The sequence below is a fragment of the Ornithorhynchus anatinus genome, chromosome 1, assembly GCF_004115215.2.
Source record: "Ornithorhynchus anatinus isolate Pmale09 chromosome 1, mOrnAna1.pri.v4, whole genome shotgun sequence".
NCBI classification, from domain to species: domain Eukaryota; kingdom Metazoa; phylum Chordata; class Mammalia; order Monotremata; family Ornithorhynchidae; genus Ornithorhynchus; species Ornithorhynchus anatinus.
The window spans coordinates 176,051,640-176,066,836 of record NC_041728.1 but is presented as its reverse complement, the minus strand read 5'-3'; the positions used below and the strand labels follow the sequence as shown (position 1 = coordinate 176,066,836).

General features: G+C 40.8%; 1 protein-coding gene across 1 annotated transcript in view; it reads right to left on the bottom strand.

Annotated features, from left to right (window-relative positions):
- Nucleotides 1-15,197, bottom strand: part of CNTNAP5 (contactin associated protein family member 5) — a 746,584-nt gene that overhangs the window by 375,917 nt on the left and 355,470 nt on the right. The window contains exon 5 of the mRNA XM_029075794.2: nucleotides 14,160-14,363. Coding sequence (XP_028931627.1) covers nucleotides 14,160-14,363 — 204 coding nt within the window. The remainder of the gene's footprint in view (nucleotides 1-14,159; nucleotides 14,364-15,197) is intronic.

Below are 15,197 nucleotides of genomic sequence, written 5' to 3'. Positions count from 1 at the left end.
TTACTCTGGCTCCCTCTCTGGACTTAAACTTGTTGTGGGCAGGGAAAATGTCTACTATTTAAGATATATTGCATTTTCCAACCTTTCCTCTCTCCGTTACATGGTTTGGTCTTCTGCCTGAAACTTTTTCTAAAAAATTAATTCTGTGAATATGTCCTCACTCCTCAAAATCCTACAGTGGTGTCCATCTATCACCACATCAACCAGAAACTCCTCACTTTAAGGCCTTCAAGCATTCCATCTCCCTCCTATATATTCTCACTTATCTCCCACTGAGATACAGCTCACACACTTTATTCTAATACCAACCAACTCTGCCTCACTTTTGTTTCTCTCTCTCTCTATTTGTTGACCCCTTGTTCACCTTCCTCAGGCTTTAACTTCTACCTGGAATCCCGTCCCTTTCATATTCCAACAGACCCTCACTCTCCCTTTCTTCAATAACCTACTAAAGTCATATACTTCCATGAAGCCTTCCTCAACTAATCTCTTTGATATTCATTCCGCCCCACCTCCAGAACACTTATGTATATATCCTTTCACTCTGTTGTTTCCCCAGAGAGCTGTTGTTTATTTCATTTTCTGTCTCCCCTATAAGGTTGTAAGATGTGGTGGAAACGGATTGTGCCTTCAAGCCTTATTGTACTTTCTCAAGTACTTAGTACAGTGCTCTGCTCAGGTGAAGCTCTCAATAAATAATGTTGATTGATAGACTGATTCTTGACAGTCAGAATAGCCGAGAAAGAGCCTCTGCTTAACTGAATCTCCCTGCAATCACATTTCCTCAAACCTTAAAATTCAATGCCATTGTATAAGCCATACTGTCAACATTTGTTTTTGAAACACTCAGAAAAAGACTCTAAAAAAAGACACATAAGGAAGAAAGCTAAATGAGTTTTTAAAAATGGAGTTGGGAGATAATTTGGAGCTAATAATGTTAATTGTGGTATTTGTTTAAAGTGCTTACCACATGCCAAACTTTGCACTAAATACCAATACTACTGCTGTGATGCTGAAGACATTGTTCTCAAGAGATTTTTCTAGATCCAAGCTAGTTTAAAACAAAAGTTGGAAAAAGCCTTAGTAGGCTCAGTCTTTATTCAAATAGAATCTGTAGCACTTGAGGGTAAACCGGTTTTTCAGTTAAAGCAAAGCAGATGTCAGCCTTTTATTTATTAAACTCTTTTTTGTGGGTGCAGGGTTATTGCTATTGTTCTTATCTGTCCGTTTCCCCCAGTTAGACTAAGCCTGTCAAAGGGCAGGGACTGTCTCTAACTGTTACCGATTTGTACATTCCAAGCGCTTAGTACAGTGCTCTGCACATAGTAAGCGTTCAATAAATACTATTGAATGAATGAATGAATACTCTAATAATAATGTTGGTATTTGTTAAGTGCTTATTATGTGCAGAGCACTGTTCTAAGCACTGGGGTAGATTCAGGGTAATCAGGTCGTCCAAGGTGAGGCTCACAGTTAATCCCCATTTTACAGATGAGGTAACTGAGGCACAGAGAAGTGAAGTGACTTGCCCACAGTCACACAGCTGACAGGTGGCAGAGCCGGGAGTCAAACCCATGACCTCTGACTCCGAAGCCCAGGCTCTTTCCACTGAGCCACGCTGCTTCTCTAATGGCTTGGGAGAATACAGCACCTCAAGGGGAAAAACAAATAGCAAATAAAGAATCAATCTTTCCTTAGGTGTAAATAAATATATTAGCTTTAAAAAGGAAACCTAACTAAAACTTGTTTTCTATGCTGGTAGACCTAATCACATCATTTATTTTTAATAGTATCTGTGAAGGACTTACTATGTGCCAAGAAGCACTGTACTAAACAGTGGGGAAGATGCACTTTAATCAGTTTGGGCACAGTTCATGTCCCACATGGAGCCTACAATTTTCATTTCCATTTTACAGATGTGGCAGCTGAGGCACAGAGAAGTTCATTTATTGATTGATTGATTCATTCAATCATGTTTATTGAACACTTACTGTGTGCAGAGCACTGTACTAAGTGCTTGGAAAGTATAATGCAGCAACAGATAGAGACAATCCCTACCCAACAATGGGCTTACAGTCTAGACAGGAGGAGACAGACAACAAAACAAAACAAGTAGGCAGGCAACAATAGCATCAAAATAAAGAGAACCATAGATAAATGCACATATTAACAAAATAAATAGAGCAATAAATAATTACAAATATATACGAATGCTACGAATGCTGTGGGGACGGGGAGGGGGTAGAGCAGAGGGAAAGGGAGGGCTCAGTCTGGGAAGTAACTTGCCCAAGGTCACACAGCAGATGTGACAGAGGAGGATTAGAACCCAGGACCTTCTGACTCTCAGGCTCATGCTCTGTCAGCTAAGCTACACTTTTCATATCTTCTCTTCATGTCTTTTCGTATCATTTCATTTTTGTTTCTGAATACTGCTCATAGCACCTAGATATTTAACAAAATTTCAAAGCCTGGTGTGGGCAGAGATTGTCTCTCTTTGTTGCTGAATTGTACTTTCCAATTGCTTAGTTCAGAGTAAGTGCTCCATAAATTCAACTGAATGAATGAATGAAATGAAATTTTGGATGGTTTAAATACTTAGTGAAGGCTCTCTAATCCATAAATTTCTCTTTTCCTTTTTTCATTGAGGTGAATATGGATATGACATTTGATGTTGGAGTGCAATTTCTATTCAATACAAATAAACATAAAGAACATGCAGGTTTCCATTCATATGCGAATGAAACAATTACCCCCTTTTGAGGAAAGCCTCAGTATTTCCTGGCAGGGATTTATTACTGTCTATTCACAGGGATGGTGGGTCTTTTTGATAGGTTTCACAAATGTTCTCCAACTCATTTCTCCCTTATTAAATCCTATTATATTCTGCCCAAATCGATTTCGCATTTGGTCACCCAAAAAACAAAACAGTCACTGAACAGTTGGTACAGTTGGAGAAGCAGCGTGGCTCAGTGGAAACAGCACGGGCTTTGGAGTCAGGGCTCATGAGTTCGAATCCCAGCTCTGCCACTTGGCTGTGTGACTGTGGGCAAGTCACTTAACTTCTCCGTGCCTCAGTTCCCTCATCTGTAAAATGGGGATTAAGACTGTGAGCCCCACGTGGGACAACCTGATTCCCCTATGTCTACCCCAGCGCTTAGAACAGTGCTCGGCACATAGTAAGCGCTTAACAAATACCAACATTATTACAGATAAGAATCAGCAAGGCCTAGGGGAAAAAGCCTGGGCCTGGGAGTTAGAGGATTTGGGTTTTCTTCCATCTCTGCTACCTGCCTGCTGCACGATCTTGGGCAAGTCACTCAACTGCTCTCTGCTCCAAGTTTTCTCTACTGAAAAAGAAGAATAAAATACCTGTTCTCCCTCCTTCTTAGACTGGGAGTCCCTTATGGGACTGGGGTCATGTCCAACCTGATTGACTTGTATTGCTCAGTCCTTGGAACAGTGTATGATGCATAGTAAATGCTTAACAAATATAAAAATTATAATGATAGTAATAACTGTTTAACTGTAGCCAACTGTTTCATTTATGCCTGCTGTAACTACACTGTCACATTGTCATATGGAGGTCATCTCAAATAATAAGCATCACTGCCATGTTATCTTCGAAAAGGGTCTGATAACATTTCATTCACACTTTTTTTTCTTTCAGTGTGTTTACTTGGTAGATGTACCTAAAAAAGGTTTTAGAAAATGGTAGTATGTTTGTCTGATCTTATGCTGTCCAGTCATCTCCGACCCATAGCAGCGTGGCTCAGTGGAAAGAGCATGGGCTTTGGAGTCAGGGCTCATGAGTTCGAATCCCAGCTCTGCCATTTGTTGGCTGTGTGACTGTGGGCAAGTCACTTAACTTCTCTATGCCTCAGTTCCCTCATCTGTAAAATGGGGATTAAGACTGTGAGCCCCACGTGGGACAAGCTGATTCCCCTATGTCTACCCCAGCGCTTAGAACAGTGCTCGGCACATAGTAAGCGCTTAACAAATACCAACATTATTACACATCTCTCCTAGAACGCCCCGCCTCATCTGCAATTGTTCTAGTAATGGATCCAGAGAGTTTTCTTGGTCAAAATCTGGAAGTGGTTTACCAATCCCTCCTTCTGTGCGATAAACCTGAGTCTCTGCCCTCGACTCTCTCCAATGCCACTGCTGCCCAGCAGAGTTGAGCTTTACCTTGTAGGAGATTGCCTTCCACTCGCTCACCACTGGCCAAACTAGAAATGGAATGGGTAGGCCTCTGCTTGACTCTCCCTCCCATAGTTGAGACTGGTAGAGTACTAGAAACTCTCCAGGTGTGACCCTGAGAGGGAGGTAGTATGTTTGGCCATCAGTAAATGCCCTGCACTGTACTAAGCACTTGAGAAAATAAAGCAGTTGGTACAAGACATGTTACAAACCCATGAGGAGCTCTTTTTAAACATTTTCTAATCTCTAAACTCCTTGAGGATAGGGATTGTGTATACCAACTCTGCTGTAAAGAAGTTTCCCAAACAATCCAGTTCCCTGCATGCAGTAAGCGCTCAATAAATGCCAGTGATTGAGTGAAATTATAAGCTCCTTGGAGGCGAAGATTTTGTCTGCCAACTCTAATACATTGTAGTAATGATGATACTTGTTAAGCATTTACTTTGTGCCAAGCAGAGTTCTAAGACTGTATTTTCCTAAGTGCTTAGTCTAGTGCTCTCCACAAGGTAAGTGCTCAATAAATACCAGCGATTAACTGAATGATGGGTCTGAAGATTGTAAACTCCCTGTGTGGAGGGATCAAGTATACCAACTCAGTTCAATTGATCAATCAATTAATCAAATTTATTGAGAGCTTGCTGTGTGCAGAGCACTCTGCTAAGCCCTTGGGAGAGTACAATGTAAGGTTGTAACATTGAGCAGCATGGTCTAGTGGATAGAGCATAGGGCTGGGAGACAGAGTGATGATGATGATGATAGTATTTGTTAAGCTCTTACTATGTGCTGAGCACTGTTCCAAGTACTACGGAGAAACAAGGTGATCAGATTGTCCAACGTGGGGCTCACGGTCTTAATCCCCATTTTACAGATGAGGGAACTGAGGCACAGAGAAGTTAAGTGACTTACCCAAAGTCACACAGCTGTCAAGTGGCGGAAGTGGGATTAGAACCCATGACCTCTGACTCCCAAGCCTGTGCTATTTCCATTGAGCCACACTGGGTTCTAATTCAAGCTTAAACCATTCATTCAATAGCATTTATTGAGCACTTACTTTGTGAAGAGCACTGTACTAAGCGCTTGGAATGTACAATTCAGCAACAGATAGAGATAATCCCTGCCCAATGATGGGTTTACAGTTTAATTGGGGGAGATAGACGGACAAAAACAAGACAACATAATCACGATAAGTAGAATCCAGGGGATGTACACCTCACTAACAAAATAAATAGGGTAATAAAAATATATACAAATAACATAGACCCTGTCCCACATGGCTCTCGCAGTCTCAATCCCCAATTCACAGAAGAGGTAACTGAGTCCCAGAGAAGTTAAGTGACCTCCTTAAGGTCTCACAGAAGACAAGTGGCAGAGCCGGAATTAGAGCCCACATCTTTCTGATTCCCGAGCCCGTGCTGTATCCACTAGGTCTCCACCTGTTGCTTCTCAGTGCGTTGAAGACTTAAGCAGTCCCCCGACTCCTGTTTCTGTGTGTTTGGCAGAATAGGCGTCTGGCGCTCTGGGCAGGGAAAGACATGTGGGTAGCTGTTGCTACCGCTGTGATCCTCTGTCTATTGTGTGACCTTGGGAAAGTCACTTTGCTTCTCTGTGCCTCGGTTCCCTCATCTGTAAAGTGGGGATTAAGACTGTGAGCCCCATGTGGGCCATGGACTATATCCAAAGTATATTGTTAGTCAGTTCTACATTAGGTCTTAGTCCAATGCCTGTCCCAAAGAGACTAACAAATACTAAAAAAAAAATAACTGTTTGGATTAGTGCAGTAGCAGTTTGGAAGGAGGGAAAGAGCAGATGTATTCTCCAAAGCTCTTAGTATAAGGCTCTGCACATAGAAAGGGCTCAACAAACACCACGGAATAATTACATTTTGAAAACTGCATTCCCATCTATGATAATGAATTCAGATGTCATGTTAGCAGATTTTTCATCATATACTTCCTATGAGGGATATTCTTGCCATCCTCCTCATTATTTTAGTTATCCTTGGCGTTATCCTCAAGTGTTCTCTCTCATTCAACCCACATATTCTCTCTGTCACCAAATCCTGTTGGTTCAAAATTCACGACATCACTAAAATCCACCCCTTCCTCTCCAACCAAACTGCTACCAAGTTAATCCAGGCACATATCCTATTCCACCTCGATTACTGTATGAGCTTTCTGGCTGTCCTCCCTGCCTCCTGTCTCTCCTCATTCCAGTCCATACTTCACTCTGTTGCCTGGATCATTTTTCTACAGAAATGTTTAGTCCATCCACCTAGCCATCAAAAAGAAACTCCTAACCATTGGATTTAAAGTAACAATAATAATAATAACTATATTTGTTAAGCCCTTACTATGTGCCAAGCACAGTTCTAAGCCCTGAGCAGTGTTCTTTGTATTCAATCACCTTGTGCCTTCCTACCTTACCTCCCTGATTTCCTATTGTAACCCAGTAACCCAGTCAGCACACGGTTCACTCATCCAATGACAACTTAGTCCCTGAACAAAGTTGGTAAACAAGTTCGCTGCCAAGAAAGAGCTTACTGTCTTCTCCCCTCCTTCAAAGCCTTATTAAAAGAACATCTCTTTCAAGAGGCCTTCATTGACTAAACCCTCATTTCCTCCTCTCCCACTTCCTTCTGTGTTGGCTCTATACTTGGATTTTCACCTTTTATTTATCCACCCTCAGCCCCACTGCACTTATCCATAATTTATTTATTTATTTATTAAGGCCTCTAACCCTCTCTAGACTTTAAGCTCCTGGTGGGCAAAAAATGTATCTACCAAGTCTATGATATTTACTTTCCCAAAGGCTTAGTATCCTGCTCTGCCCACAGAAAACATCAATAAATACATTTGATTAGTTGATTGATTGATGATGTGTCTGCCAAAATTAACTCTCATGAAAGCACACCATTGAAACGTATATCATTCAAGCATTCAAGCACAGTAGAACATTGTAATGCACTTGGAAAAAAATTGTCTTTGTAATCGAGGTAACCCAAGTTTCTTAAGAAATGTTACTAGTGGACTATGGTCAGTTTAGTTAAATAATGACATACTTTACAAAAAGCCATTAACATTTTGACATGCAAATAAAAATACTAAAGTAAAACAAAGTTGAAGCAAAGAAATACTAAAACATGCCAAAGAAATGATAAAACTAAGGAAAGCAGCATGACGTAGGAAAAAGATCCTGGACCTGGGAATCAGAGAACCTGAGTTCTCGTCCCAGTTCTGCTACTTGTCTGCTGTGTGATCTTTGGCGATCTGGCTCATTCTCTAATTGAGTTCAAATAATGTCACAACAATCAAACAACATCACACAATCTGCAAGTTGGCCAGCTACATGGATTCAACTATGAATTCCATTTAGCCTGAATGATACTAATAAAAATGCAAAAGATGAAAAAATGCAAAATATGAAATTATAGTTGGGTTTATCACACATTATTAGATGAGAATGGTTCAGGTATAAAAGCTCTGGGCATCCAATTTAACTCCTCAAGCAGTCCGTCAATCAAATAATATTTCAGTGAACATAGACCCCATTTTAAAGAATTATAGTCCTGGTAAGTAAAAGTTACCAGGTACCAAGACTGACATTCAGCTAAAATCCAGTGGAGGAAGAAATGATGTAGACACCGGATGAGTTCCTTCTAGCTTAAGGTAGGACAGAGCTTGGGTTCCAATACTGGCCTCCTATGGGTCCTTGGTCAAACCACTTTACGTTTCTAAGCCTCAGTTTCATCATCAGTAAAATCGGAATGAAATATGTGTTTTCCCTTCTTCCTAGACTGTGAGCTCCATGTGGGACAGGGACTGTGTCTGATCTGATTGTATTGTCTCTATCCCAATGCTTGGCATGTAGTTAAGTGTTTAGCAAATGCCACAATTATAAATCCATATATATTTAGCTGGACTGTATCCATCTGATTGATTGGTATCTACTCCAGGGCTTAGAACAGTGTTTGGCATATAGTAAGTACTTAAGTATTATAATTAGAATTATTAGACTGTAAGCTCATTGCGGGCAGGGAATGTGTGTCATATTATTATGCTATACACTCTCAAGTGCTCAGTACAGTGCTCTGCACAAATTAAGTGCTTAATATATATGGCTGACTCATAAAGAAATGACCCCTTTCTTTCAGGAATTCTGGCTTCATGCAAGGACCTTACTCAATGTGGCCCTGGATCCCAGAAGCAACAGCAAAAGCCATCCTGGGAAAAGGTAAAGCCAAATCACAGGGCCATTTTTTTGGTTCTGACTTTACCTCTCCCAAACACAATATTGAAATCTTTCTCCAGCCCCATCTCTGATTGTCTCATCCTTTAAACAGTATGGTACAGTGCTCTGCACACAGTAAGCACTCAATAAATGTGATTGAATTAATGCCTGAATGAAGAGAAGGATGGGGAAACCCAGGTTGTCCAGTTGTCCATGACTGGTCCAAACACGATTGATTCTACACACCCAATCTGGCCCCAGGGTGAGCCTTTCTGTCTCGATGACTGGGCATGATACAAATGATGATCCAAAATGCCAAAATCCCCTAGGCCATATCTCTTCCCGTTAAAGAGTAGCCCGAAGAGAGTCAGTCAGCCAGTCAGTCGTATTTATTGAGCACTTATTTTGTGCAGAGCACTGTACTAAGCACTTGGGAGAGTACAATATAACAATATAACAGACACATTCCCTGCCCACAGTGAACTTATAGTCTAGAGCGGGAGACAGACATTAATTCGAAATAAATATATTATGAATATTGACATAAGTGCTGTGGGGCTGCAAGGGGCATGAATAAAGGAGGCAAGTCAGGGTGTTACAGTAGGGAGTGAGAGTAGACAAAAGGAGGATTAGGGACTCCCTCTTGGAGAATATATGCCTTCAGTAAGGCTTTAAAGGTGAGGAGAGTACAATTGTGAGACCCTAGAACACTGCCATATTAAGTCGCATCAAAGTCGTGATCACCCTAATTTCAGCTATCTCGGCTTGGATGTGTGATGGTATGTGAGAACGATGAAACAGAGGCTATACAATGAATAACTGATCTGAACTCCTGAGGGCTGACAGTGTGTGGAGCATAGTACTGAGAGCTTGGGAGAGCACCCCAGAACAAGTTGACTTGCCCCCTACCTTCAAAGAGTTTGCCATCTAAAGAGTGAGGCAGAAATTGAGTTACAATTAGGAGAAGCAATCAGGTTTAAAGAAATTTACATAGGTGCTAGTGGGATGGGCAGATGGAGTGTATTCAAGTGGATAGGTGAGGCAGTTGGAAGGGAAATAGAGTGGAGGATGAGAGATGGAGGGTGAGAGACTAGGCAGATAAAGCTTCCTGGGGAGACGTGATTTTAATAGAATAGTTATGTATATATCTTGGATTCTATTTATCTATTTTGATGATATTGATGCCTGTCTGCTTGTTTTGTTTTGTTTTGTCGTCTGTCTCCCCCTTCTAGACTGTGAGCCCGTGGTTGGGTAGGGCTTGTCTCTGTGTGTTGCCGAATTGTACTTTCCAAGCACTTAGTACATTCATCTACACACTTTAAGCGCTTAATAAATATGATTGAATGAATGAATAGGCATCAGCTTGATGTCAAGTGGGAGGATTTTTTTTAAGGTACTTATTAATTGCTTCCTACATTGCAGGCACTGTAAAAGTGCTGAGGTAGACATAATCTCAGCAGGGTAGACACAATCTACATTCCACTTGGGGCACACAATCTTAATCCCCATTTTATAGATGAGGTAACTGAGGCACAGAGAAGTGAAGAGACCTGCCCAAGGTAAGGCAGCAGACCAGTGGCAGAGGTGGTATGAGAACCCAGGTCCTTCTGACTCCCAGGCCCACACTCTGTCCACTGGGCATGCTGCTTCCCCCTACTCCCACCCTCTACTCTACCCCCTTGCCCTCCCCACAGCACGTGCATATTTATATATATCTTTATTACTCTATTTATTTTATTAATGATGTGTATGTATCTATGATTCTATTTATCTTGATGGTATTGATGCCTGACCACATGTTTTGTTTTGCTGTCTGTCTCATTCTTTTAGACTGTGAGCCCGTTGTTGGGCAGGGATTGTCTCTATCTGTTGCCAAATTGTACATTCCAAACATTTAGTATAGTGCTGTGCACACATAAGCGCCCAATAAATACGAATGAATGAATGAATGAATGAATGGAAATGATGTCCTTTGGGGCTCTCCTCAGCTCACTTGGAAGCAATAGCTGGGTGGACACAAATAAAGTGTTCCAGGAGGTTAAGCAATTCTGTGAATGTTTCAATTCCATTAAAAATTCCCTTAGGAAGAGTTCACAATTTACTGACTCATTTGAGGTTTGAGGACATCATTTATAAAACATTGAAATATATTGTTGTTTATCTGACTGACCAAAAAAAACCAGAAAGTTTTCCTACAAACAACCAATGCAATTAATATGGAAGGAATCCCAGATTCATATCCATCTTTTCAGGGACAATTCATTACATAGGAAAGAACTGTCTTAATATTGGTTAGGAAAATAATTCACACTCTCTATATTCGGTACTGTAGTTTACATGTGAGTAGGTTCCAAAGGGACCAAATAACCAGTCACTCAGTTAATTGATAATATTTACTGAGTGTTTACTTTGTTGAGAGCACTTGGAAAGTACAATACAGTAGAGTAGGAGAACTCAATCCCTGGCTCAAGGAACTTATAAACTAATGATACCATTCCTAAAGGACTATTGCCTTTTTTTGGTATTACTTTCTAATGGTAAAAATAATAACAATTATGGTATTTATTAAGGACTTGCTTTGTTCCAAGCATTGTTCTAAGCTCTTGGGGAGATACAAGGTTATCAGGTTGGACACAGCCCTGTCCTGCTTGGGGCTCACAATCTAGGTGGGAGGGAGTAGAATTTAATTTCCATTTTACTAATAAGGGAACTGAGGCACAGAGAAATTGTGACTTGCCCAAGGTTACCCAACCAACATGTAGTGGAGCCAGGATTAGAGCCCAGGTCCACTGCCTCTCAGGCCCATGCTCTTTCCCTTAGGCCACAATAGTTCTTGGATAAATGTAGGTAGTTAGCTAAAAAGAGGTAAGGGAGGTAGTACAAAAAGCATTTATAGATAATATTTACCTATTTCTCCCTGTAGACTGTAAACATCTTGAGGGCAGAGAATGTGCATCTGGCATCTGGCATATTTTCCCAAACACATAATAAGTCAATCAATATTATATTTTGAGCATCTACTGAAACGGGAATGGTAGCACACAAGTGTGAGAACTGGGGTGTAAACTGGAGAAGAGTGTGGATAAATTTGGCAGAGATTGAAATTCCTCAGAATCCACAGTTAATAAATGTCACCAATTGACAGACTGATTGAGTTGACTCCTATTGATAGATTCTCAGGGATCTGTCTTATGCTGTATGTTAAATGTCTCATTCAGAGTGTTGGGCTCTATGCAACACGAGCTGGGCTTTGCTTGTCTTCCAGAGAATTTATAACCTAAATTAAATCAATTTATTCCACTCTTCGTTATTTTACATAATATAATTCATCTTGGAAATGAATATTAAAATCCTCCTCATTTTCAGTGATACCCAGAGCAAGAACAAGAGGTTGTGCTTTCAAGCTTATAATGATCTCTGCTTATGTTTTCCACCATTTGGCTTTTCTTTTAACATTTCTTCTTTGGCTGATTTTCTTTTCCTGTTCCCATAAACTCTGCTTCTGATATTCTCAGGAATCTCAGATCAGTTTTCTTCTTTGCTTAAAACAATTCTGAGAACACAGAGGGGAGTTGAATACAGCTGAGAGGATAAGATACTTTTCCCAGGGAGGCAGGAGGAAAGGAAGAAGGTGTTGGTTACAGAGACTCAAAGATAGGCTATTCTCTAGGCCAGAGCTTGCAATGAATGCAGAATTACTGAAGGTAATAATAATGATAATAATAATGATGGCATTCCTTAAGTGCTTACTATGTGACAAGCACTGTTCTAAGCACTGGGGGAAATACAAGGTCTTCAGGTTATCCCAACTGGGGCTCACAGTCTTACTCCCCATTTTAACAGATGAATAACTGAGGCCCTGAGAAGATAAGTGATTTGCCCAAAGTCACACAGCTGACAAGTGGCGCAGCTGGGATTAGACCCCATGACCTCTGATTCCCAAGCCCCGCTCTTTCCACTAAGCCAAGCTGCTTCTCTAAGGTAGGAGGCTGAGAATTGATCCTATTAAGACTGAAGCCATAGACTCTTGGATAGGCTAGAGCTAGCCTCAGCACAAGGTATTCTTTAATAAAGAAGCCCTTTTCCAGCACATGAAAATGGCTTGCCTAAGGTCCCACAGCAGACAAGTGGCTGAGCTGGATTAGGAACTCAGATCCTCTGACTCTCAGGACAATGCTCTTCCCATTAGGCCACACTGCTTCTCAGTTTGGTTTCACTAATTTCCAATATGTTTCCTGACTAATCTCTCATCTCCCATTCCTATTTTCCCTCCCTAATGTGTCATCCTTTCACTAAAGTCTGTACCCTGTAATCCCTTAGGTAGTTCTCCACCCTCTCTCACACAGCCCTTGTGAAAATATCTATATATTCAGCTGCTCCCCTGACCTAAAATTTATTATAATGACTGCTTCTCCTGAATGGTGGTGTGTTTTTTGATGGTATGAACATGTCTGGTAATGCTATAGCTTTCTCCCAAACACTTAGTAAAGTGAGCACTTAATAAATACCATTGATTTATTATTACTTGATCAATAGTGTGATTTTTTTTTTTAGTTCATCTCATCTGTGTGTTTATAGAGTGTTGTTCTAAGCACTTGGGATAATTTGATTCTATTTATCTATTTTGATGGCATTGATGCCTGTCTACTTGTTTTCTTTTACTGTCTGTCTCCCCCTTTTTGACTGTGATCCCGTTGTTGTGCAGGGATTGTCTCTGTTGCCGAATTGTACATTCCAAGTGTTTAGTACAGGGCTCTGAACACAGTAAACGCTCAATAAATATGAATGAATGAATGAATGAATGAATGAATGAATGAGAGATGTGGAAAGATTCAATCTGGTCCTGGAAGAATTTTAGAATCTAAATGGGAGACAGACATATGGTAATTTACAGAAAGAAGAAATATTTAAATAGCAGAGCATGTAGAAAAATATGTACTAAGTTATCTGTCATTTGTCTTAATGCCTCTGTCCTGAATTAAGTTGTATATTACTTGAGGTTAGTGATCACATCTACTAGCTGTCCTATGGGCTCAATGATAATAATAATAATAATAATAATGATGGTGTTTGTTAAGGACTTACTATATGCCAGGCACTGTTCTAAGCACTGGGGTGGATACAAGCAAATCAGGTTAGACCCAGCCCCTCTCCCACATAGGGCTCCCAGTCTTAATCCCCATTTTACAGATGAGGTAACTGAGGCACAGAGAATAATAATAATAATAATGTTGGTATTTGTTAAGCGCTTACTATGTGCCGAGCACTGTTCTAAGCGCTGGGGTAGACACAGGGGAATCAGGTTGTCCCACGTGGGGCTCACAGTCTTAAAGACTTGCCCAAGGTTACACAGCAGACCAGTGACAGAGACAGAATTAGAACCCATGACCTTCTGTCTTTCAGCTCTGAGCTCTATACACTATACCATGTGCTTTGCACAGAGTAAGCATTCGGTAAATCGTACTGACAATTGATTGAAGTGAAATGGGAGCTCCAGAGTGCTGAAGTGGTATAAAAGTGTTGAGATAATAGTTGGAAGCATGTCACATGGGGAGAAGATAAATTAATTTGGGAGGGCTTCCTGGAGGAGGTTAGGATTTCAAAAAGGGTGTGATGAGAGGGAGAGCTGAGGTCTGGAGGATTTGAAGACAGAAGAGAAAAATCTGAAGGAAACAGTAAATGAGGGCTCGCCCAACAGACTCAGTTTTGATTCGAAAGCGTGAAAGACATACCCAAGTTAATGTGAAAGGAGAGTTTCCCTTTCTGCAGCTCTAAGGTAATGAAGTCACCACGCTGTCCTTCTCCGTGGAACAAGACTCCATCCCCCTGCATGCTCTTGAACTTGAGTGAAATCACATCTTTGAAAGTACTCATCAGTTTCTGATTGAACCTGTAGAGGAGGGAGCTTCGGCCATCCAAACCGGCGATATCGGATTCTGAGGGGAAAGAGAGAGATTGTAAAAATGCAGGAAAATGAGCAGGGGGAGACGGGAACAGACACCCAGCTGGGGAAGAGATAATCCATCTGCAAGCATCTGGAAAATTAAATTTTGCATAGGCACACTTACTAGACTTTTAAAAATCCCTAGCCTTTGTCCGTGCTAAGTTATGAATTAAGTTTTTAGCCCAAGCATCAAGAAACTTCTGTAAAACAAGATTGAGGAAAAGTGCTTGTTCTGACACTTCTCTCCCCACATAGAAGATGCCAGGGAATTCCTACAGAGCTCTCAATCCACAAAGAAAGAAACCTGCATCACCCACCTCAAGGCAAAGAGGCAAAGTGCCCATGAAAGTTTTTCGCACCCTATAATTTTCCTCAGAGCTTCCAATCCTTTCAAATGAATTTATATTGATGGTTTGTGGGCCATTACCCATTTACAGAATATGAACAGCATTTCCAATGCTGACATAAATTTCAGTATAATAAAGTGTGGGTGAGTGAGATTCCCAGATTTAGCCTAACAATAGAGTTCCTTGGAGCACAGGTATTTCTCTGGTAGTTGTAAAATTACTATGGTAATAGTAATCATAATAATGATGATAGTAATAATAACAATAATTACAATATTAATGAAAATGGTATTTACTAAGCACTTACTACGTGCCAAGCACATGGCACTAAACGATATTGGATCCCCATTTTGCAGATGAGGGAACTGAGGCACAGAGAAGTTAAGTGACTTGCCCAAGGTCACACAAGCAGAAAAGTGACAAAGCTGGGTTTAAATCCAGGCCCTTTAACTCCCAGGCCTGTGGTCTTTCCACCAGAC